Consider the following 24,785-nt stretch of genomic DNA (forward strand, 5'->3'; position numbering starts at 1 on the left):
CCCAGAAGACAGACATTTGGCTAGAAGTAACTGGTTATTTTTCCTTGGAGGAGGCTGCTTAGCACAAGTAGGGTTAGCAGATGTGCCTAAAAACTTGAACTCCGGAATTCGAGAATTTCAAAAAGAAACTCTGGCCCAGGAGCTTCTTCGGGACCACCTGGGCCTGCACTGTCCCCTTCCCCTTTCTTCTTCTGGCCTGGGGAGCATGCAGTGTCTCTCCCAGCTTTCACCCTCCTGTAGCCTGGGCGCCCAGGCCCGGGCTCACCTGGGCTGGTGGGAAGGCCCAGGGCCAGCAGCAGCAGCAGCACACCTGCCCTGGCCATCGCCCACATGGCGCCCACGCGTGGGGACTTTGTCCGTCCTCCTCTGTCGCAGGTGGAGAAAACCGAGCGAGACAGGTAGTCCGCGCGCCGCAGGCCCCCTCCCCGCCGCAGGCCCCCTCCCTGCCTCAGGCTCCGCCCTCCCCGCCTCAGGCTCCGCCCTCCCTGCCTCAGGCTCCGCCCGCCCGCCGCGCTTTTATTGCTGCGGGCTGCGCGATGCACCGCACCTGCGGCGCCGGACTTCGCGGCTTTTCTTTTTCGGGCTCTTCCCGAGACGCTACCGCCCTCTGGCCGCCCGCAGTTTCACAGGGCCGCCGCCATCCGCCCTACAGACAGGTGTGAGGTGTTCCCGCGACTGGTGGCACGCTCACACGGGACGAGAGGCAGATGCGGGAGCAAGGTGATCAGGGACCTAGGAGGCTCAGCGCAGGTGAATTCTGTCCCACACCAGAGAGTGTGCCCCAAGCCTAGGGTCAGGAAAGCGGGTCGCCCATACGAGACAACACAGGGAGACTTCTCCTCTTGACTTCTGCAAGGAGGGAGACTCACAAAAGCTTACTGAAGACTTAATGGTATTGCCCCTGCTTCTCGGGAGCTTGTTGAAGACGCTCAAGAGCCTTCAAATAGAGTGGATATGAAAGATGGGGTTCACGCTGGCATTCCTTTACTGGATGACAGTGTTAGCAGCTTCAGTGGAATGGGACAAAAGCTGTGCAAGCCATCATTTAAAATTATTTAAATGAATTCGTTGCTAAGATAATCATGCCAACATTTTTTCCAGAAATATTATTTTGTAATAATTTAGCTTGACGTTGGAAGAGGAATAAAGCCAGAATTTGTAATGGATTTATATTTTATCAAAAAATTAGGGCAAGACTAAGTGGACAGTCTATGCACAAGGTCTGACAATTAAGTTCGCAACTTAATTGTTGCAACGCTGTTGCGACCCTTTTTTTGGTTTGATATCAGAGGGATTATTCATTATGAATTTGTACCAACTGGACAGTTAACCAAGTTTACTGTTTGGAAGTGCTGAAAAGGCTGAGTGAAAAACTTAGACGACCTGAACTTTTCGCCAACAATTCATGGCTCTTGTATCACCACAATGTAGCACCAGCTCACACGGCACTATCTGTGAGGGAGTTTTTAGCCAGTAAACAAAGAACTGTATTGTAACACCCTCCCTACTCACCTGATTTGGCTCCCAATGACTTCTTTCTTTACTGGAAGATAAAGGAAATATTGAAAGGAAGACATTTTGATGACATTCAGGACATCAAGGGTAATATGACAACAGCTCTGATGGCCATTTCAGAAAAAGAGTTCCAAAATTGCTTTGAAGGGTGGACTAGGCGCTGGTATCAGTGTATAGCTTCCCAAGGGGAGGACTTCGAAGGTGACCGTAGTGATATTCAGCAAAGAGGTATGTAGCACTTTTTCTAGGATGAGTTCACCAACTTAATTGTCAGACTTTACATATCAAATAACCTAGACACCAATCCCCGAGGCCCAGCTGTCTCACTCTTGTGTAAAATAGAAAAAAAAGCTCCTTCAGGTAGGAGCATAAACAAACCATGGGAGGTAGGCAGGTGGTAGACAGATAGACAGGAAAACAGCAGACAGTCAAGGTGGAGGGAATGCAGGTACGGGATCAGACAGGTGACAATCAGCTGGAGACAATGACCGCTATAACTGCAGAAAAGAGCAGAAGGGGAATGGGCACCTTTCAGTGAAAAGCTTACGGCATGTGATTGGCACCCAAACATGGAACACACTTGTCAAACTTTCTTGTCTCATGAACCTAAAAAGAGTTTCTGTGATTTTTGTGTGCAAGTCTTATTACATTGAAATCTCTAGAGCTACACTGTCCAACATGGTGGACACTAGCCATTTGTGGTTATGTAAATTAAAATTAACATTACATTTAAAAATTCAGTTTCTCAGTCACACTAGCTACATTTCAAGGATTTAGGAGTCACCTGTGACTAGGAGCTACCACGCTGAATAGTGCACTAACACCGTCATCGGAGATAGTTCTATTGGACAGCACCGTTCTTGGGAGTAAGATTTTATTTCAAATGTTTATTTCAAATAAAGAAAGCTTGGATGACAGTTTCACTGAGTAGATGACTCCTGGGTTTCAAGCTTGGGTGTTCAGGGGACACTAGAAGGGGGCTTGGTAAAGTGAACAGCTCTTCTGTGAAAACAAAGCAGTATACATACAGACTTGAGCACTGTACAGGAAATCTCTAGATATGGTGGCTGCTGGACCAATGGCCCTCACCACTCTTATCCTTGAGTTTTGCTTTCACTGTAGTGATCTCACAAAGATTAGCATAGCCATCCCTGGCCCCAGGGGCACACTACTCTTCAATTAAAAATCAGACTCTCCAAATGAATTCAAACTCCTCTTTCTTCTTAGCAAAAGGTTGTCAGATTCAAACTACTACAAAGCTTTTACAAAATAAAATGGGAGAAGAAAAGAAGAAATGAACATGTGCTGTGCAAGTACAGTTGGACCCCCAATGTTAAAGCTCACGGCTAACCTACTCATGAGGCTCACAGGGCTGTCCCTTTGCACTCTGCTGCATGTGGTGCCCACAGCTTTGTAGGATGTTCACTGGTTTGTTTTATACCCGGAAGTTTCCGGGGGTTGGGCACTGTCTTGTTTCCTGTTACAGCACAGTACCATTTGCTTCCCGAGTTCAAAACTCACAGCCTCAAGTGAGACCTCATCCTTCTATGTAGAGGACCCATCTTTTGCAGACATAACAAAACAATGCCTTTTCATTAAATAGGAAAAGAGCCATTCAATGTAAATTGAATAGTAACTAATAGCCAGGTTGTTAGATTTAGTTTTAAATTTGCTAGTAAGATGACGGTTTAAGTACAAGTTAAATTTATGGAGATGATAAAGTATCCGAAAAGAAGTATTCTCTTATTTATAAAAGCGAGTACCTTTAGAAGAGGAAGGGTGTCAGGGAAGGGCTGACTACCCTGCCCTGGACTACACTAGATTAGACTTGTGATATATGGGGAACCTGCCTTTATCATGTCTTCATTAGGACAGGATAATAATGATCTGGTTTTAGAGGCCTTCCAAGACTCTTGATGGAAGCCCCAACTCTAGGATAGTTGTAAAATTAGGAGAGTTAGGTGACTAACCCATGAGCAATGAGCAAATTATGGCCAAATAATGTTTTTCCATCCCAGCTAAACTACTGGTCTAAACTATAAAACTTACTCCAAATTCCAACAAGGCCTAAGATTCAGCACTAAAGGGATAATTGGTGGCTTGAGAAAGAGCGGTTTCATTTGAATATTTGTTGCAGGGATGGATATCATTGTGATGAAAAGGGAATATGAATGATGGAGGTGAAAAGAATGGTGAAGACAATGCATTCAAACAGTTTGGCTATGAAGGACAGAAATAGATGTGGTAGCAGCTAGCGATGAAAAAAAATAGAGGAAGCGTATTTCTTTCAAATGATTTTGATGGTGGTTATTTGCATATGTTTTAAAACAGAAGAGAATTGACAGCAAAAGAAAAAAGTTAAAGATGAAATAGAGGTTAAGGAATGGCATGAAGAACTTCATTCTACAAGAACTTCATTGCAGGAATAAGAGCGAGGCAAAAATTGGATGCAGGTAAGTTTGTAGCGTGCAGGATATTGAGTGAGTACCTGTTTTCTACCTTCTATTTACTTTGTGAAGAAGAGGTGAAGGCATCCACTCAGCACGATGGTGGGAGGAGCTCTGGAGTAAGTACTGAAATAGTTATTTTGGGGTATGGGAAAGAGAACAGACTCATAGCACACAGAACAGGGCAATGCAATGAATGAATGAATAAATGAGAGAAGGAAGGAAGATGGTCTTTTTTATTCTAAAATCTGACACCTACTAGTGACATGGATTTCAATGGGTACTAAGCACGAAGCACTTGAAAGATTGAAACAAGACATAATTACTTTCATCATATTTTATATAAAATAGACATTTACATAAATTTTATTTTGGAAAGACTTAGGCAAAGTATACATAATCAGACTTACATGGGAGAAATACTTTATGGGAGATATATTTCTGACTGGCACAGCAAAAGCAACAAAAATGTACACTTATATACAACTGATCAAAGTAGGAAATAAAAGCATTATGAACAAAGAACATGATGCAAGTCATTTCCCCCGACACAGGGAGGATTGGTGTGTGAGTTACAGCAAGTCAAATGATTTCCACATTAGAAAAGCAAGCCATGGCTTCTACAGATAGATTAATCCCTTAGGAGGAAATTTTTTAAAAATATTTTTCCCCCAAAGACAGAACAAAATCACTCATTTTTATGTGTACAGTCTGTAAAATAAGAGTAGTTACCTCTGCCATGTTAAAGCACTCAGGGAGTTCGGTATGTGTGTTGTTGTGGATTATCTTAAGAATTTCTAAAACAAAGGGGAACATTTATCGGGTATCTCTTCAGATGTAGAGGGCTTTCAATCTGGATTCAGGAGAACCATACAGCTTGATATTTCCATAAAACTAACCAATCCTTTAACGAGCGATAAATATGACTGAGACATTTGGTAACTTGCCCAGGGTGAGGCAGCTCCTCGATGGCAGAAGAAAGACTGAGAACCCAGATCTCCTGATACCCAAACTGGTACACCCCCCTAAGGACCAGCAAGACGACCTTCCAAATGTGACACACATAAACACGTGCACCACTGAGAATGAGAAGGAACTCCTGTATTTCTGGGTATAGACATCTCTTTCCAGTTTGGGGTAAATGGTGATCTAAACTTACAAACTAATAATGACTGTATATTGTGAAGGACGCTAATTTTATGAGTTCCATACCCTAAAGTTTTTAACAGAAAGGATCCTTGGTGATAAAAGTAGAACATTTTTATATGAGCCAATTGATAGATATGAATATCATCAATTCTGTTGTGCCATTTTATTTTACTGATAATAAACGATTCTTTTGATTGCAGTTACTTTATTTCTTCTCAAGTTACATGGCTACTAAAAACAAAAAAATAATGAGGAAGTGCTATTTTTGGAAGAATTGTTCAACATATTTTTCTTTTACACCCAAAACTTCAAGATGACTCATAAAAAGTTGTAATATTTCCCTATGTATTTTTGGTGTTGTAAGCTTTTATCTTATTTAATTGCAACCTAAACATAAATTCTGAAAGGTATTTTTAAAGTGTCAACAGATGCTATTTAGATTAGTTTTGTTATTATTGGGAAATATCAACATACAATTTAATCAAAGTAAATATGATATGGAAATCACGGAAAAATTAAAAACAAACCCCCTATAACTATATTGGCTTTGAATGTTGTTACTAATGTCCTATAAATTTATTAATCTAAGGTGCAAATCCATCACAAATCAGAGCAAAAAAAATTTTTAAACTGATTCTAAAGAGTACAATTAAGAAATAACTAACAAAAGCTGACATGCACGTAACCCAAAGAAAGAGAGACATGGGTCGAAGCATAAACTCTATGTCATGGACACCTTCTCTGAGTCATAAAAAAATATGAATTTTATATACTGGCACCTTGTCTGGGTAGATGCAAATGGCTAGGCTATTCCTCTCCATCTTGAGAACAAAGAATTCTGTAAATATAAGGTCAGATCATAATCCAATTGCCACAAGTGCAAAACTACCCCACCCAACCCAGCTGTTTGTCAATCTTGGAATGATAGCCTCAACCAACCAACTGTGCCATAAATCATTCTTTAGAATTCTGTGAATCATTTTCATCTAGATTTAAAAGTAAAAAATGTAAAAGATTATAAACATCTCTTGTAAAAGTCATAAACTCCCATTAAAATTGTTAGCCTGCAGTGGATCTTCAGCCTAGCAGCACATTGAAATCAGGATTCATGTACATAAAACTTCTTTTCCTCCAAGGTATTTGAATCTTTGGTTTAGTTCACCTGTGTTACATCACAGAACCATGTTGCATGAATGCCATTAACAAATTGAAAACATCTGAATCATTTTTAAAATCCTGAATAATTCTTAAGGTTGAAATAAGCTTGCAAAGCCATTCTCGTGGCCCCTATGTCCAAGGACATGTTAAAGGACTGCCACTCACGGGGATTTTGAAGGCAAGAAGAATTGGTTCTAGGGAGGACAGAAGGACAGGTTAGAAAGATTGGCAGTAGGTGGGGGCAGATATGTGCACGTGGAACTCAAATGCAGCTGAGAAAAAGTAGCGCACGTTGCTCAGGGGAAAAGTCACCCGTGAAACTCTGCTCACTGGATCAAGTATCCAGCCAGACTGAAGCAACTCCTGTCTTGTCTACAGCCACCTTCCCTCCTACTGGGGACCTGCTACATATTTAAGGACCCAGAGCAAAATGACATGGCACAACAAGAATTTCAAGCAGAGTATTCAACCAAACATAAAGTGCATCTCAGTGCAAGACCCCGATGGACTGTGTAGAATGCACTTCCATGAAGTTAGCTCTGTGATTCCCTCTCACAGGGGCTATCAACTCCCAGGACAATCAGGCTTTCTTTCTTAAGGGCAACCTGGTGCGTCTCTGTGACGAGCCAGGGCACTCAGTTTTTATTTTGATAAGCATGAAAACCACATATTATTTCCTGTTACAAAGATCGAATAAAAACGGTACAAAATACACTTAATATCTCTGAAAAATACTATGTGATTTATTTTCTTATAGGCACCATTTCATCTATGAAAATTATTTCATTGGCCGCATCTCAGTGAAGGTATTAACTCAGGACAGAAATATCTGATGCAACAGTGTTAACTTTTAATGTTCAAAGACATACCAGGGTATGCAGACAGAATAAGCCAGAGAGAGAGAGAGAGACATGAAGTGGGGGGGAGGAGAAGAGCACCCAAAAGAAGGCAGAAAAAGTCTCCTAAACACCATGTGACCCTTTCCTTTTGGAGACTTTTAAGCTGTAATTGCCATTCAATTATTCCAACAAATGTACTCTCATCCCTTTAAAAGAAGCACTTCAAGTAAGGCATAATTGCTTTCAAAATTTGGGGCTCAGTCCTTTGCACCAACTTTCTAAGTGTGCGTTTTGGTTACAGATCATTCTAAAAAGTTGTGATTAAAGTCCTAGATATTGGTTTTAGCTAGAGCTTCATATTATTTTGGGGGTAGAATGTAACACAGTATATTATTCAAATGTACTGGAGTAGGTTTCTTGGCCTTAGGATTATAGAAGTATATTTTGGGGGGAAGAAAAATATTTTAAATATAGTTTTAGACAAATGTATGATATACAACATTAAAAGGCTATTAGAAACAAAAGATCATAGTGGTACTATAATCCCTGGATTATTGATGCACACAAACAGATGTATTGCAATGCAAATTCTGTAATCCTTTGCATTTAAAATATTCCTCGTATCATCTCTTTCTAAAGTTTTTTCTTCCTTTTATCTAGATTTACTTTGACGAAAAAACCAACAAGTCGAGGCAGTGTTTCCTGATATTGGTTTGAAAAGAAACAGGTTTTCCTATCACACCCCGGCGAAGCATGGGAATACGTGTGTGCCTTCAGACGACGTTTCTCCATGGAACCTGCCTCAGCACCATGAGCAGCACTGCCCAGAGTGGGCTTTCCTTTTTTTTAATTATTATAATGATGACCAAATGAAAATCAGATGCTCCAATTTCAAAATCTATACCAAAATACAATACCACCCAATCACTGAAGGCTAATCCCCAATTTCTTTAACTTAGGCAGGTGAATAATCAATACAACTTTTTAAAGGAGCTGTTAAAATGAAACGACTTTGTAATTTAGATATATAATTTTTGTATGATCGGGTTTGAAAGCTGCTATTAAAACTACTATGTACAAAGAAAAAAACGGTGTGTGTATATATATACATATATATTAAATATTTCATAAGTTATAAAATAAATAACACTAAAAAGCAAATGTCAAATTGTAAGCTGAACTTTGCCTTCCTTATTATTAAATATAAATATATATATTTTTTAAATTATGAATTTAGACTTTGTTCCTAGATTTTTTGAGCATTCTCCATGAAATCTCCAAAATTACATATACAGAACCAAGAGTTCTGGGTTTCCGTCAGTCATATTCTAAGCACAAAATTCTCATTAAGCCTAGGAAGACAGATCAATAAAGCTCTCTTTCCATTGAGAGTCTATGAACATTTCTGTGATATGCTGTAAAGATTCCTTAATGGTTAAATATAGTTTTCAAAAAAATAATAAATCTCATGATGTCTAAGTGTTAAGATAATAAAGTAGAACATTTCTCTCAGTTAATATCTTTAATAATTCTCATGTAGAATATACTATGTTTTTCTCCACCAAAATAACAATGTATGTAGAAGCGGAAACATTTATGATTTTGAAAGCACTTCTGAAAACTTAGAGCAGAACCACTACTCTAGTAATACTTGTAATAAAATTTAAATAATTTTAAATTTTCCATCAAGAATTAGAGGTACCAAGATCCTTGGTTTCCCCCTAGGGATAAGAATATCCACACACAAGTCCAGAAGCTTCCTTGTGGATATGTGATGCAATGGGAAAAAGCTTACATCACAGTGGGATTTGATTTATTACTCAATAGGGCTCGAGCAACATATTTAGGGGAACATTAGATCAAGCTCACTTAACAATAGCCCTTTTCCCCACACATTCTGGAAGGTTCTACAAAAACTAGTGCATACTCCTTTCTGGTTCTAGAGCATTAAATGAGCCACCTCTTGGTAAAATTTCCCAAATGGCTTATCTCAGAGGATTTATCATCTTTGAAATATCTCATCTCATTAAGAAGCAATGTTCTCTCTGCCTTCATAGCATTTCCAACTTCTGTATTTCTGGGACATAAAAGTCTAAACTAAGAAATAGCATCAGATCTCTGGGTTGCAAAAGCAGAGAAATATATGAAGGGAAATCTGGAGTTAAAGCCAAAAGAAATCTGTAAAATGTGTAGTATTTCTTTTTTTTCCTTCCCGCTTAGACCTCCTCGCTCTTGCTTGCTCTTTTGTCTTTTTTTATGGAAATGCAAGTCCCTCATGCACAGGGTTACCAGCAGGTGTCCCCGAATGTGCCCGCCTGAACTGGGAAAGCTTCACTGATTGTGAAAGCAATGGCTGTATATCACTTCTTCCTCTTCTAGAGGCACCAGCATCATCCTCAAGATTAGGTCAAAAGCTGCTACGTTTGATCCTTTTCTCGAACTTCTTGTAATCGTTTTTCTAGGCGATCCAACTTGGCGAGATTTTCCTGCAGCAGTTTGCTGTCTGGAACCAGCTGTAAGGCTCTCTCATAATAAGCTCTTGCAGACACATAGTTTCCCTATGGAGAAAAAGGAACAGAATAATTATATTCTGATCCATCAGAACACACTGTTGGAGAAGGGGGAGACTAGGAAACAGACTGTCTCGTCCAGTTTAACATTAATATCCTCATAAGGAAACCCTGCCTGCATGTGTAATTTTATCCTTATCTGTTTGTACTTTTGGAGAACCCATTAAAGGACCAGACCAGCTGGAGAATGTAAAGGGTAAGAGTTATACTATAAGGTGAAATGGCAGAAAACAGATTTTCAATTCTACTAAAGTAGGGTGTGAGGCTATCATTTCATAGTGTTCTCACAGGGTTAGCACTATTCCTTTGTAATCAAATAGAGCCATGGCAGGAGAGAGAGAGAGAGAGAGAGAGAGAGAGAGAGAGAGAGAGAGAGAGAGAGAGAGAGAGAGAAAGGTGTAGGGAAATGTTTTTGAAACTCTAAGAGTAATGATTAAAAAGTAAATAGTTTAGGAATCCACAATACCTCCTTAGTGGTAGGAGTTATTTTAATCTTCAACTTAAAATAGAAAAGCAATGTTTGCCTAATACAGGCTATTAATTAATGCAAATGTAAGTTTTTATAAAATGAAAAGAATAAGAACATGGAGTCAAATTTATCCATTCCTCAAGGTGTCTGACAATATGTACCTGCTGGATACTTTTAAAGCGCAAGGCAGCACTCCTGGCCTGCTAAAAACACCTGTCTCTATCCTCTGTTGTCCCCCATCTGATTTTTTCAATACCTCCCTAAATGGCAACCACAAACACCTGGTCCCAGATGGTCCCTGGCAAATTAGTCACAATTATTAACTTTTTCTGGCCCCTTTCTGATACTGAAAGTCTTACGTTCCTTATGTGGTCTACCCTCTTTCAGATCTGTATATTGCCAAGTCTCAGAAATAAGATTGTCAGAGATCTCCATTCCAAAAATAGGTGACTTCGCTCTACTTTATTCTTAGTTGCAGTTCCAAGTGCATGAAAACTGGTTACTTTCTGAATTTCCATCACAATTTCTAACAGTATCTTTTGGAGTAAAAGTACTATGTAGCAAAAGCAACTAATAGAAACTATCTTCCAAATGAGTTATAATAATATGTGTCAAGAGCTTAGTCACTACTTGACACAGAATGAAACTCAACCTGATACTATCATTATCGTTAGTATTAAGTGACTATCCAGGCTCTGTGTAAACACTGTCTGTTTCTTGTAGCATTGACCTGTCATATCGGCATTTCACTTGTCGTATCGGGGAAAAGGAAAGTGGGAATGACAGAGGAGGAAATTGTTCATTGGGAATCCAGGCTCTGGCATGTGCACAAATGAAGATGTTTCTCATTATTAACCTTGCCTCTGATAAGAGGCTAAACATAATTCTGAACAAGTGAGAACCTGGATTTGCTACATTCAATTATTATTAGTTTCAACTCAAGCATTTATCTTCCAAGTGTCTTCTGACGTTTATTAAGCTGAGCACATACAGGCAGACAACTGAATATTGCGGCTCTTAAAGTGCTCTCAAAATATGTTTCCATTGCAGTTGATTTTGAAATTGTTCTTCCAAGAGGTTTCTCTCAATTTAGGCTTCAGCCTGGTGCTTCAGCATCTCTCTAATCACCAGCTTTCGCTCTCCTTTCATACAAAGTTTAACCAGTGAGTTATTTTCTCTCCCTCAAATTGTCCTTTTCTTGATTAAACTGGAAGCTTTATTTTAAGAAACAAGTTATATCATTTAATGCAACGTACCCTATTTGTAGATGCTAGGCAGGGAATTTGAATTATCCAATTTTTAGAAATGTTCTGTCAAGTATGACAGCCACTGGTTATATGTGGCCATTCAAGTTTAAATTAATTATGATGAATTAAGGATTTGGTCACTCAGTTGCACCTACCACATTTCAAATACTCAACAGTCACATGTGGCTGGCTAGTGGCTAGTGCCTTGGACAGTACAGACATAGAACATTTCCAGCATCACAGAAAGTTCTATTGGACAGTGCTATTCTAGAAAATGCACCAATGTCATAAGGCAGTATTAAAAATAGTACTTTGTGATATGGCCCAGTTGATACAACTCTTTGATTATAAAGAATGCATTGCTGTGTTTTTGGTCCATCCATTTTATCCTATATACAACTTTATAAAAAATATCGTCTTTTATTACCAAATAGTATGAGTAAGAGACAACTCCCTTCCACCCATCTCTCTGTGTCACCTCCTTGCAAAGCCTTATTCCAGCTCTCACCCTTACTATAGCCCTCAGTCCTTCCTAAGCTTCACCCAGCCTCAGGTAAGGAGTGAGGCTCAGGAATAGGATAACACTGCCTGATGCACACACTACCTGGCAATGAAAAAGACACAGAAAGTGGATGACTGGTCTTGAAGGCCTCATAATGATAATCTCGTATCCTAATGGTGACATCAAAATGACTACATCCACCGGGAATGTCGTCAATAATATTGCGATCACTTTGTACAGTGACAGATAGTTACCAGACATGATGATCACATTGTTAAGGTATATAAATGTCACATCAGTATATCATACACCTGAAACTAATATAATACTGTACACCAACTATACTTAAATAAATAAATAAAAAATGAACACATCCAAGCCATATGCCTGGTCTATATATGTATGTTGGATTACATCATATGATTCATTGATATTAGACCATTCTAAAACTACAAACGTGACAATTTTGTATTGTTTAACTTAATATGTGATGTCAACAGAGATAAAAAAACAATATATACTGATTGTTTTTAACAGTGTGTTTCTTACACTTTAAAATAAAACACGCAATAGATCCTTGTTCACTTTCCAGACATCTTGTCAAGGGGAAGTACCACTAAATTTACAGTAATGTGCTCACTTGTTAATCTGAAAGAGGACAATAAATGCACTATTTTCTCTGTATTTACAGACATTTTCGACACTCTTGAGCATATTTATTTTACTTTTTCTAATTAACAATTGCACTCATGGCTTTAAACGCAGGTTCACTCCATCTAAAAACATATTGAGTATATTACTTGAAAATGTAACCATTTAATATACTATTAAAGTATTTAAAATTATAATGTTACTATTTTAAAAGTAAACTCCTTCTTTGACACCCTAGAATATCATTAGGATCAGAGCTCTGGTTATTCGCTCCTGATAAATGTCATACTTGGATTCACCATCTATGTTCCTTTGTTAGATTAAGGGATTAAGGGTAATGGTTTCAAAGTAACTCTCCCATTGTCCCCTCCCTTCTCTACAGTCAAGGATCACCTTTTTGTTTTTTTTGTGTTTATGAAAGTGACCAGTTTCCTCTTAATAGTAAACCCTAGTAGGCCTCTGTTTAAATTCTAATCACCATGTTGCATTTTATCAGGGTAAAGACTGATATATGTCTGAAAATAAGTTCGCTAAAGAAGAGTGATCCTTTAAAAACATGTCATACCGTGGCATTTCTCGGCTCAAAGGCCTCCAAGGACCCCAACTCATTTGGCATAAAAGTCAAAGACTCTGCAGTCCCCTTCAAGGCTCTGCATGATCGATCTGGCCCTGTGACATCTCTAACCCCAACTTTCTACCATTTTTCTTTCACTTGCCTCCACCCTAGTCTCCAAACACAGCACCCGCACTTGCACCTCAGGACCTTTGCACATACGCATTCCCTATTTTGCCACATGGCTTCCTCTCTTCAGGTCTCTGCTCAAATATCACTTATTAACTGAGGCTTTCCCTAACCACCTTAATTTAACATTTTAGCCCTCACCCCGACACTCGTATTTTCTTTCTCTGTTTTTTTTCTCCATAGCTCTTATTACCATCTGATGTACTTTACGTGTATATATGCATGTATGTATATGCTTGCTTGCTTGCTTGCTTGTTTGTTTGTTTGTTTGTTTATTGCCTGTCTCTCCCTACGAGAATGTTAGCTCTATGAGGACAGGAATTTTGGGCTTATTTGTTCACTGCTATATTCCCAGTGCCTAGAGGAGTACCTGGCACATAGGATATTCTCTATAAATGCTTGTCAAATGAACGGGTGAAGAAATGAATGACAGTGAATCTCTGACTTCATTAGTTGTAGATAATAGTTGCCCCAAGGGTCATTTTCAATAATTCACCTAAAGTTAGCTTTTTCTTTTGAAAAAACAAAACAGACACAAACAAGCAAACGTGTTTTTCAGTAAAAGGTTAGGGAATACAAGATACATTAGGTATAAGAAATAGTAAAGTGGTATTTAAAGTAACGCTTTCTCTTGACAGCAAGTTAAACTGCAGGAAAATAAGCTACACTAAACTCCAACAAGGCTTTAGTTCACATAAGCAGATTTTATCTGCTCTGTGATGATATTTCTCTTAAGTACACATGATTTTCTTTATGACAAATAAAATCATGGAATCTAATTTATATAGATCTATTTGTTTGTTTATTTATTCTTGTCCATTTTTTCTTTTTTTTTCACCCTGTCCCTCAACCGTCTCCTACTACCCCCCAAAAATCTAGCACCCATCTGACACCATACATAGTTATTACAATATTTATATGGATTTATTTTTAAATGGCTTCATGATATTAAATGTCTAGATAATACAAAGTGAACATAAATGGTGCTAATTTTGCTTTTAAACAACTCTGTGTTTCGTATTCAAATAATTCCAAAAGGAACTTAATAATAGTTTCTCAATCTTTTAAGAGAGAAGAAAAACAGAAAAGAGAAAACACAAAGGGAAAAACTCAGTTCGATTGGAAGTGAATTATTCTCCTACCTTGATGTGTTCGATTCCACCCATATTCATCCAGGCCTGTGCTTGATCTGGATTTAGTTCCACGGCTGCTTTATAACTCTAAATACAGAAGAAATATCTTCAGGTCAGGAAACGAGAACCCGTCTTTAACACTACATAATTGTAGAAACCACTTTCTTCATATGCGAAAATTTAAATAGTTCAGAAAATGAATGCCACTTCCAGTTCACTACTATTTTATAAAGTTGATAATCGTAAGGTGGAGGAAACTGAAATGTGTAATTTTCTTGCAGAGCTAACGTTTGGACTCAAAGAGACTGTAGATGCCTGCAGGGAATCCGGGTAATTTCTATTATAGTGCATCATTTCCCACTGGCCTTGATCTGCAAGAAAATGGTGCTTTTTGGCCTTTTTCACTATAAATGGAGTTTGTAAGGAAAATTTTTTATAATCACAGCATCTTAGTTTCCTAAATGGCGTAAGCCCACTGCAGTAGCCCCTTTCACAGTATCTCTGAGTTGGTTATTCAGCCTATGCTTAAAGTCGTGCAGTGACGGGGTGCTCATCACTTGTTTAAAGACATCTATTTGATTAGAGGATACTTTTAATCATTAGAAAGCTTTCCTTTTTCTTCTGCCATAGGAAAGGTCTTCAGTGTTTGAAGAAAATTACCTAACCCTCAAATACTTTTTTTCCCCCTGAATAACATGCATTCCATTAAATATAATATCTGTGAGGTATGTTGTTTATATTTTGCATGCTGTTTTGCATCAAAGGCAAGCTCACCACTGAGTCTTGGTTTTAAGAGTGGTCACCTTAAATAAAACTAAAGGCTCCCGGTCTTGCCTTTACAAAGCATTCAACTACAAAGCTAAGTATAAGTATGTGTGTGTCTAGTTTAATGCTCCTTGCTGTCTTCACTAGCAAGAATTCAACGGAACAGATCTATAAAGTAATGAGAATCTGTTCATCCCTCCTCTTATTTCAGTTTTAGAAGAAAGACCATGTTGAAAAAAAACTATATGATTTTAAAAAGCTGCTAAAATAAAGCTGAGGAGTATGTCTTCATTTTTATCAGCAGAGATGAGACGCAGTGTAGATGGGATGTAGAGTCAAATCCTCATTCCATTTCTTATCCTCTATGTGACCTTGAGCAAGTTACACAACCTTTGAGTCTCAATTTATTCAACTAGAAATGGAGACAATGACCATGTCTTTCTTACATGAGTGTTGTTTAGATCACATTACTTAATACATGGGAATAATATAAAGGTGCTAACACGTGTTAGCTGCTCTTACTAGTCAGTGGCCCTACATCTACTCTTCATCAATCTAGCTACTCTATGATGATGATTTGATCCACTGGCCAAGCAACTAGAACATACTTTTGTTTTCAGTACAATATGTAAGATACAGATACATATAGATCCCATATAAATATTCATATTTAAATGATTACTTAATCATTAAACTGTCATGTTAATAGCATTGAAAATGTGCACAACGCAGAGAAAAATGCACAATTTTTGCCTCAAATATGCCACCACTTCTGTTTTAAGGGTTCACATCAGATTAGGTTTTCTGAATTCCTTTACATGTGTTTTCTTATAATATTTTAAAGGCCACTCACTGTTTATTTTCAAAAACAATTACATCATTTGAAATTTGACTTTCCCATGATATATTTAGTGTAAATTTTTTTACTTCATTAATTCTAACTCGTGGCTTTACCAGGCACAAAGAAAATGTATGGTACTTCTGTAGTATTTCTATCTATGTTTGTAAATGTCTTTTTTATTTCAAATCGTGTATCAATTGTATTCCAAAGCAGTAGATACTGGACACCTAAAAGATGCAACATACTATGTTTTAGAACATAGCATTGCCCTCTCTACAAGAAAAAGTCCAATCTAACTGGGGAGCTAAACTACCTACATACATGTGTGGGGGTTGGGTAAGAATACGTTATAATATGCAATCCTTTCAAACGACTGTTAGAGACGGTGTTTTAAGAGTTCAGAGGAAACAAAGTCACTGGGGAAAAGGATGGTACAGAGGGAGGAGGACACAGGCTACGTGTTGGTAGATGAGCGGGAATCTGCAGAGGGTTTGGGGTGGCGGTGGAGAGCGTGTTACAAGGGGAGGGTGTAGAAATGCCCAAAGCTATTCAGGCACTAGTGCAGCTGGTATAGAAGCTTATTGAAGACACAGAGAGAAAGAAAGCAAGAGAGGGAGAGAAGAGAAAGTAGTTTGCAGGCAAAACGTGGAATGCTTCAAAGATCAAGTTAAAGGTGATAATTCAGAAAACGATGTGGAAATACTGCAGAACTCTGAATAGTCAAAAGCCAGAGGCTCAATTATAAAAAATAAACACATAACATCATGTCAATTAATTAGAAAATTCACAAACATGCTAATGAGTTTAGATTTTACAGTATATGCTTCATTAAAGATTGAGGGAATATTAATTTTAATCTATGGATTTAATAACATTGGATTTAATAACATACGGATTTAATGTTATTGTGTTTGTACCTCAAAAGCTTTGTCCAGAAGGTTCTGCTCCCTTAGCTGGTTGCCTTTTGTGAAAAAAAGTTCAGATACGACTTTTGGGTCCTTTGGCTTCAGCTGGAGAGCCTTGTCTATAGCATCAAGTGCCTGCACAGGTTGGAAATTAAGACAATAAATACAGACTAAAAAAAAACCTAATTTAAATGACAAAATTTATACTTTTTGTTCTTATGTATTAGCTGGTGTGGTGAGTGACAATCAAAACACATTCTTCATTCTTTCTGATGTTTTCATTGAGAAATAATGTAGGCCTAACAAAATAATTTCCCTTTACTCCAGGCTTCCCATTTATATTGACACTGAAATCTCCCTGATCACTCTAAAGGGAAGTTTTATAACCCAGTGGAAAGAAAACAAAATCTAGGGCTGAATGTCTTGCCCTGAGCACATCTTAGTCTGGCCCCTCCAACAGCCTCCTCTTAGGTCCTGGTGCCCACTCTGCCCCGAGCACCCACCGCCCCACCCCTGCAGCCCAAGATCCTCCTGTCAAACCACAAATCTGATAATATTGCCCTTCTCCTTAAAACCCTAAAGCTTCTCCCAGGATAAGGAGAGACTCTGTCCTGGTCCCAAGTCTTGGGGGTTACTCCCCAGCAATCTTTGCAGCTGCATCCCATAGTGCAGCCTGCTCCCTCACACCCATCCCTCAGAAAGGCCACTCACTGTTGCCACAGGGCCTTTGCACGTGCTTTCTCTTGCCTGGCACTCTCTTCACTGTCCCTGTTTGACTAATAACTCCTATTCATCACTCTGTCCTCACTGTCACATCACTCTGTAGGCCACAGAAGTCTCTCGATTATATCCTTGTTGGAGACAACGTTCCTCTTCAGGACATCACTGAGCACAGATATAATCTACATTGCTTTTGTGATGACTTGTTTAATCTCTGTCTCCTCTTCTCCTGTCAGCTCTGTGGACAAGCGCAATGACTTTTTGGGGTGTCTTGTACCATTTTATTCCTGGTACCTATCACAGTGTCTGGCATATAGCCAGCATCTAACCAGAGGGTGCCCAAAATATATATACACATTTTAAGAAAGGAAATAACTATATTAGAATTGCAATACTCAGTATATACCAATAACAAAAGATGAATACAAGTCATGTGTATACGTTTTTTTGGCACCCCCGGTATTTTGTTGAGCCAGTTCATGAATTTACTGGTTATGTGACTTTTCAAATGGGGAGAAACAATAACAGTTGCCACACAGGGTCACTGACCCGCCTTACAGGCTTGTTATGGGGATTCTATAAACAATATATTTGGAAGAACATGGAAAATGATAACACATACAAATGTCAGTCTTTATAGAGTTATCTGAAAACAAACTGAGATAATACCACATAAAATCTTCAAACCAAGGATGAGCCAAGAAAATATTATTTCAAGGGGACCACTTAGGAGTCAAGGGGGTATCTTATCTTAAGGTACCCATAAGATAACATATGCAAAATGACGATATTCAATACTGCCAGCCTTGTAACTGGGCAGACTGGAGAGCCACTTAGGCACAGCCCATTTTCTGCCCACGAATCCAAACTCCAAACAGTGTCCTCTCTACCTTGTCGTGGAGCTCCTGCTTGCTGTAGATGGCTGACAACAGCCGATAGCATTCAAGGCACCCAGTCTCCTCTGACACAATGTGATTGGTCATCTTTTCAGCTTCTTTTGTCTGACCCATCATGGCCAAAACCTGAGCCTGCAAAACCACACAGACTTGGCTTAGAAGACACTTTGTTATTTCTCTATCAAATAAAGCATCCCTGAGGAGAGGCATTCAGGCAACATCTCGGACAAAAGTGCTCAGCATCTATTTGTGACTCACAGAGAGCACTGAATTACCACAGCTTATATGCTTTCATTTTTTTTTTTTTTTTGCCTTTTGTTTCTTGCTTTCTTTATTTAGGTACGTGCATGCATTTCTGCATGAATGGCAGGAGCATCAAAGATAGCCAATGAAATGACTGCCTTTTCTAAAAAATTGACTAAATATGTCAAAAGAGAAATGGTTTCCCATGGTTTGAACAGAATGCTGTTTGTAATAAGTTTGATTTATTGCAAATCTAAGGAAAAGGAAGAGTAATGACCCAAAAATTAAAATAAAAAATTATTATTGTCTTGCATTTGATAACTATACTGTGGTTATGTTACAGAATGTCCTTGTTCTTAGGAACTATAGCTGAAGTATTTGGAAATAAAAGGTATGAGACCTATAATTCTCACATGGCTCAGGAAAAAGCAACATGTATTAAAATGTATATGCACACCCATACATGCCTAAACATGCACATACCGGGGGTGCCAAAAAAATGTACTCAACACTTTGGTCACCATTGCTCAAGCAGTAGTTCACTGTAATCAGAAGTGTCTGGATGCTGATGGTAACCACTTTGTGCACCTTTTGTAATTGCAGAAGTCACACGTGACTTGTATTCATCTTTTGTTATCAGTATATTGAATACTACAATTTTAATACAGTTTTCCTTTCTTAAAATGTGTATTTATTTTTTGGCACCCTCTTTATATACATATATTTACATACACACAAACATACATACATGACGGGATGATAAACAAATGCATAAAAATGCTAAAAACTGATCCATATGGATGAAAGGGTGTATATGGGAGTTATTTAGTATACTCGCAAATTTTTGTGAGCTTGAAATTATTTCAAAACAAACCCGTAAAAGTATTTTTAGCACCCATGTCTTTTGTGAAGAGCTCTAACATTGGTTATATGAATATTCGTAAATGGATATATTATCTCATTCCAGTTCCCGTTCTGAGGCTTCCTGCCTACTGCTCCCTGTACCGCATGTTGTGCATTCATTTCCAGCTTCATTTTCTTAGTCCACCTACTCACCAGTGCCAGGCGGAGTTCCCTTTGAGAAGGCTGAAGTGCGGCAGCTTCTCGGTAAACCTGCAGAGCCTCATCATAGCGGCCAGTGTTGTAATACAGTGCTCCCAAGGGTGATAATATCTCAGCTTTGCGTGTCACCTGCAGGGCGCTGAGTTTTGAGAAACATGAGTTAAAACTTTTCTTCTAAGAGGTACATTTCCAAAGGTTAAAACGTAGAGGAAGGGATGCCAGTGTCCAGACTTGATACTTTGCTCCAATGTGGTCTTTGTTTTTATATCAAGAAGAATGTTGACAAAAAAAAAAAAAAAAAAGATCATGGTGTCACCCTCTGACTGTAAGAATTTTCTAGTGACCAACTAATATGGAAACTGAGCCCCAAGGATCTTTTCCGTGAATGGCGATAGACTCGTTTTAATGTATGTACAGTATTTTATCTATATCCACTTTGAAAACTGCTATTTGTGGTTTGGGTTGCAGTCCATAACTTCAGAAAACAGTGGACTAGTTCAAGTGGGAATAAATTTCAACCTTGGTTTAGCACCATGTTCTAACCACCAGGCAAAAAACGTAATTAATGGGGACACCATTCACAGTGTTGCATTGTTCTCTTTGGAGATGAGAGTCTGTACTGCCTGCATTGACAACATTTACTAGTGTTCTGAGAGTATGTCTGTTCCAATTAACTAAAAATTTGATGATATAGTCAATAATAGCATAATAACTATTAGATGGTTACTAGACATGGTGATCACATCGTGAGGTATGTCAATGTAGAATCACCATGTTGCACACCTGAAACTAATATAATATTGTATGTCAACTATATTAAAAAAATTTAAAAATGATGGGGAATTGCAGAGGTCTCTGGGCAACTTACAAAGTAAAGAAAAACAACTTTACCGTTTATACCATTCTTCAGCCACACTGTTGTCTCCCAGAGATCTGTAGAGTCTCCCCAGGTTCACCATGGCTACGTGATGACTTGGGCTAAGTTTGATGGCCTGTTGGTAATGGGCCACTGCCTTCTCTGGAGAGCCTGTAACCAGCGGTGGGTTGGGAAGAGCAGAACATGCCTCACTCATAAAATACACAAGGTCTTTCCTTTCTCTTCTGATGTATATTCTTCGTCTTACAGAGTCACGCCATCAATTATTCAGTTTGTAAGTTACCTTGCATTTTGGCTTCTTCTTGTCACTGCCTAACTTTGCACCATTTCTCTATGTATTCCCATTTCCAAAGACGTTAATGAAAACAAGCAATAGCAACTAAAGCCTATTTCTTTTATTATATATATTATTTCAGTAAAAGTGTTTTCTGGCCATTGCACTAGCTGATATGATATTTTGAGATTATCAGTCAGTTTTACTTACACAAAATATTGTTGCTTCTCATTATACAAAAAATAAAACAGAATAGGCTATGATACAAAAAAAAGCAATTTCTGAGAGTCTGTCTCAGTTACTATACCACAACATAGTAAGTGAGGCACTGCTTTAAATAAGTATGTGTCAGCTGTATCTTGAAAACCTTTTTAAGTCATACACATTTGTTTAAATGGTATTTACTTAATGGGACTTTAATAATAATAATTAATAATAATAATAATAATAATACTGCCTTGCATTTATGCAATGCATTGTGTATTTTGAAACACTCTAATGAAGTGATATTATATGATTCTTGCAGGTATTTTTTATTTTAAATTTCAAGCTGCCTCTTGGAATTTAAGAAATATTTTAAAACAAACAAAATTATCACTTTACAGATAGAGACACTAAAGTGCAAAGACATGAAGAGACGTGACAAAAATTCCAGGGCAAGTGAGAGTCAAGGCCTAAACAGGAATCAAGTCTCTTTAGTCAGATAAGGTTCCCCAAAGAAGTTGCCTGGTGAAATTCTACCTAAGTGACTAAACTGCAGAAGGGTCTGAAATCCTATCTGGAGTGGAATGTTCTTGCCTACACAGACCTCTTCACGCGTGCGCCTTCTTTGAATGCAAGTTTGACTAGGAGAGGCCAAAATGCCTCTAGGTACGTATAGATCCGGGAAAAGGTTACGGGTGATGAGGAGAATTTCACCAGTATGAACACACGAATACAAAGGAAGTGGTGGGCAGATATATATCGTGGTCAGCGAGGTTTATTAGGGGCGGGGATTAGGGTGTTACTTTTTTGCTGTTGAAGTAGAAGGAAGAGGATTAGACCAGGCCACAGGAGGTCTCTTCTGGTTTTCACATCTCTATGATGCCGAATTTACCATTACATTGCTAATGAACCAGCAGGTGGCACTACAAAACAATTTTACATGCCAAAATAAGCCATGTTTCTTAAGTGAATCAGAATATAAATGTATGTTCTATAAAACAGAAGAACTTCCCATTTCCCGGAAAATAAAGACCCTTGCAAGTACTTCATATTGATGGAATAATTAAAATTAATTTTACTGCAGAGCAGGTAGTGTAATAGTCAACGAGAACAAAGTGGTGCTTTTTGCATTAAATTCAAATATCTTTTTATTCTTTATAAGTGTTCGTAACATGCCAACAGCACATGGGGCACAAGTCATAAAGAAGACAGAATCCCCGCTCGGTCAAGTTTTGCATTAAATAAGATGGAGTAAATGTATTTTACTTGGCATTGCTGTATAAGAATACTGTAACAATTATAATACAGTTTCTGTAGTGTATATCATGTAAGGAACAATAAAACAATCCTGAGGGCTTTTTTTTTTTTTTTTTTTATCAGTTGTAGAAAGTACTTGCCATCTGCCAGTGAACTAGAGGCAGGTTGTGCGTCCTTGCAGAGGAACATTTCATTACCGCAGATTTATAAGCTTGTCTAAATGATACTCAGAGAAGACTGCTACTTATTAAATCATCAAGGCAACCTCCTGCCACCTGGGGAGTTTTCCTTAGCGATATCCTCATAAGAACTGGGTAGATTTTACTGACCGGAGCCTCAAGATGTAAAGAAATGACAGCCCCGTGGTCAAACGTGACTGTCAATAGTGTGAGGGTCCTGCCAAGCCTTGTGAATTTTACCTCTGAGGAATTATTTGGGTGGTTGCCATTCTGCTTGAGAGTGAAAGACAGAGAGGAAGTATTATCTAATCTCAACAGAACAGGCTCTCTTCCATTTCACTTACCAGTATCAACTAAGAAAACTCCATAGTTGTTATGTAAGTCTGAGCTGTCTGGACAATTCTTTATTCCAGCCTGGTATATTTCCTCAGCTTCCTTAAATCTCTCCTTTAAAAGAGAATAAAGAAAAGTAAATGAGAAAGTTTTGAAAATTAACAGTAAACTGAATGGCAGAAATGGGAAAAGCAGAAAATAATTTACTGAGCGTCTACTATGAAATAGGCACTGACATCAAACACTACATACTCTGTCTGAATTAAAGTCAGTGGTAACTGCACACATACCTACAATTCATATTTGTGTTTATTTCCTTCAGGGCAAACAGTTGATGTTTACTAAGAAGCTATGTCTGGAAGGATTTGTCCTATAGTTGGGGGAGAACAGCTCAAAATGGTTGTCTGAACGATGCTTTCCACCCAGTAATTCTCTGGATGAAAATGGGTGATCCATCTATACAGGAATATCTTCCCAGGTGACGGTCTGCCTGGGAGACAGGGTGGCCTGGGATACTTGTCGTACAGCTGCATGTGCAGAAGCAGCATTCTCTTTTACTTACACTGCATGGTTTATTTGGGGAGCTTTTGGGGGGAGGGAAGGGAGGCTGATGCAGATTACGGGACGGCTTTGCCTTATTCTTTCGTACTTGAAATATTTCTATAGCCCTCCAAACTTTTTGCCACTTCCCATATCCAACCTGAGCTTTCCATCTCTGATGTGTTCCCTCCAACAGGAATATATGTCTCCTCAAAGGCTCACCTCCAGCTCCTAGCTCTGTGGCAAGGCACAGATCAACTGCCACATCTTCAATGGATCATTTTCTAATTGCTCTGGTCTTCTACTCCTCTAAATATTCACGTTAACACACCTTTAATAGTTCTGAATTTGCTTTTGGGTACGTTTGTCATAACCGTCTGAGATTGTCGTGTCCCATATACTGTACAATATGAAGAGTAACACCTAATTAATGAATCAAAGCTACCCACGTTCTAACAATTACTCACAAGTAAACAATTTCACAGTTTCCTGGGACTGCGGTGAAGGTCAGGTGAATGGAAATTATATTGCATAAAACACATCACAAATTTTCCTTTAATATGCTCGAGCATGGACATTGTCCATAATTTTATCACAAGTAACTTGTACTAAGCATTCAACCAGACAAATGAAAAGGGAATTCACAGCATCGGTTTTCTCAGACATGACACCTTAGCTTGTGAATAAAAATGTTCTGAGTGCTGAGCAATAAGCCAAGAAGCCTACATCTGATCTCACCCAGAAAAGCAAAGTAGATTTTACCTCTGTAGAATGACCAATGCCATCTCTTTCAAGCCACACATTAAATACCATTTTGGGGATAAAATGTGGTTTGAATTTGGCAAATTTCACTTATTTGAACAATAAATCCATAGACCAGCAAGCATGGAGATCCATGTTTCTGAAAATACGCATTTTCTAATTACCAAATTCAACAAATTGTCAAACTCAAAAAAAGATAAAGATAAATGAATATCTCCAAACATCTCCTTTCAATCTACTAAAGAAAAACTTTATGAAGATACCATCTACTGAAGGACTAGTACATTTGTGTGAGTGTGTGTCAAATGGGGACAGGCAGAACACAAATTATATCAAACCTTTTTTTTTTGGATGAAAGCTCTAGCACATTGTAGGTGTTCAAGAGACTAAGATCTCTCAACCTCAAATCATTCAGTGCAGTCCAGCGTTGGAGAAATGCTTCAAGCCTACAGTCAGCTCGGGAGGTACGTTCCCAGGCCATACAAGCTAGCGAGAGAGCACGGGC

At 38.4% G+C, this 24,785-nt stretch overlaps 2 protein-coding genes across 4 annotated transcripts in view; both read right to left on the minus strand.

Annotated features, from left to right (window-relative positions):
• The window catches only part of OVCH1 (ovochymase 1), a 64,133-nt gene extending 63,801 nt beyond the window's left edge, over positions 1-332 (minus strand). The window contains exon 1 of the mRNA XM_033117659.1: positions 266-332. Within this exon, the coding sequence (XP_032973550.1) occupies positions 266-332 (67 nt within the window). The remainder of the gene's footprint in view (positions 1-265) is intronic.
• A 3,952-nt stretch (positions 333-4,284) lies between these two features.
• The window catches only part of TMTC1 (transmembrane O-mannosyltransferase targeting cadherins 1), a 232,797-nt gene continuing 212,296 nt past the window's right edge, over positions 4,285-24,785 (minus strand). The window contains exons 14-20 of one of the 3 annotated variants that reach the window (XM_033116672.1): positions 22,990-23,092; positions 20,746-20,881; positions 19,849-19,993; positions 18,544-18,681; positions 16,946-17,068; positions 14,432-14,509; positions 4,285-9,666 (exon numbers count right to left, since the gene is read on the minus strand). In XM_033116672.1, coding sequence (XP_032972563.1) covers positions 9,526-9,666; positions 14,432-14,509; positions 16,946-17,068; positions 18,544-18,681; positions 19,849-19,993; positions 20,746-20,881; positions 22,990-23,092 — 864 coding nt within the window. In that variant the 3' untranslated portion in view covers positions 4,285-9,525. The remainder of the gene's footprint in view (positions 9,667-14,431; positions 14,510-16,945; positions 17,069-18,543; positions 18,682-19,848; positions 19,994-20,745; positions 20,882-22,989; positions 23,093-24,785) is intronic. The other 2 variants (XM_033116674.1, XM_033116673.1) reach the window with 2 other exon arrangements.

The sequence above is a fragment of the Rhinolophus ferrumequinum genome, chromosome 10, assembly GCF_004115265.2.
Source record: "Rhinolophus ferrumequinum isolate MPI-CBG mRhiFer1 chromosome 10, mRhiFer1_v1.p, whole genome shotgun sequence".
In the NCBI taxonomy this organism is placed as follows: domain Eukaryota; kingdom Metazoa; phylum Chordata; class Mammalia; order Chiroptera; family Rhinolophidae; genus Rhinolophus; species Rhinolophus ferrumequinum.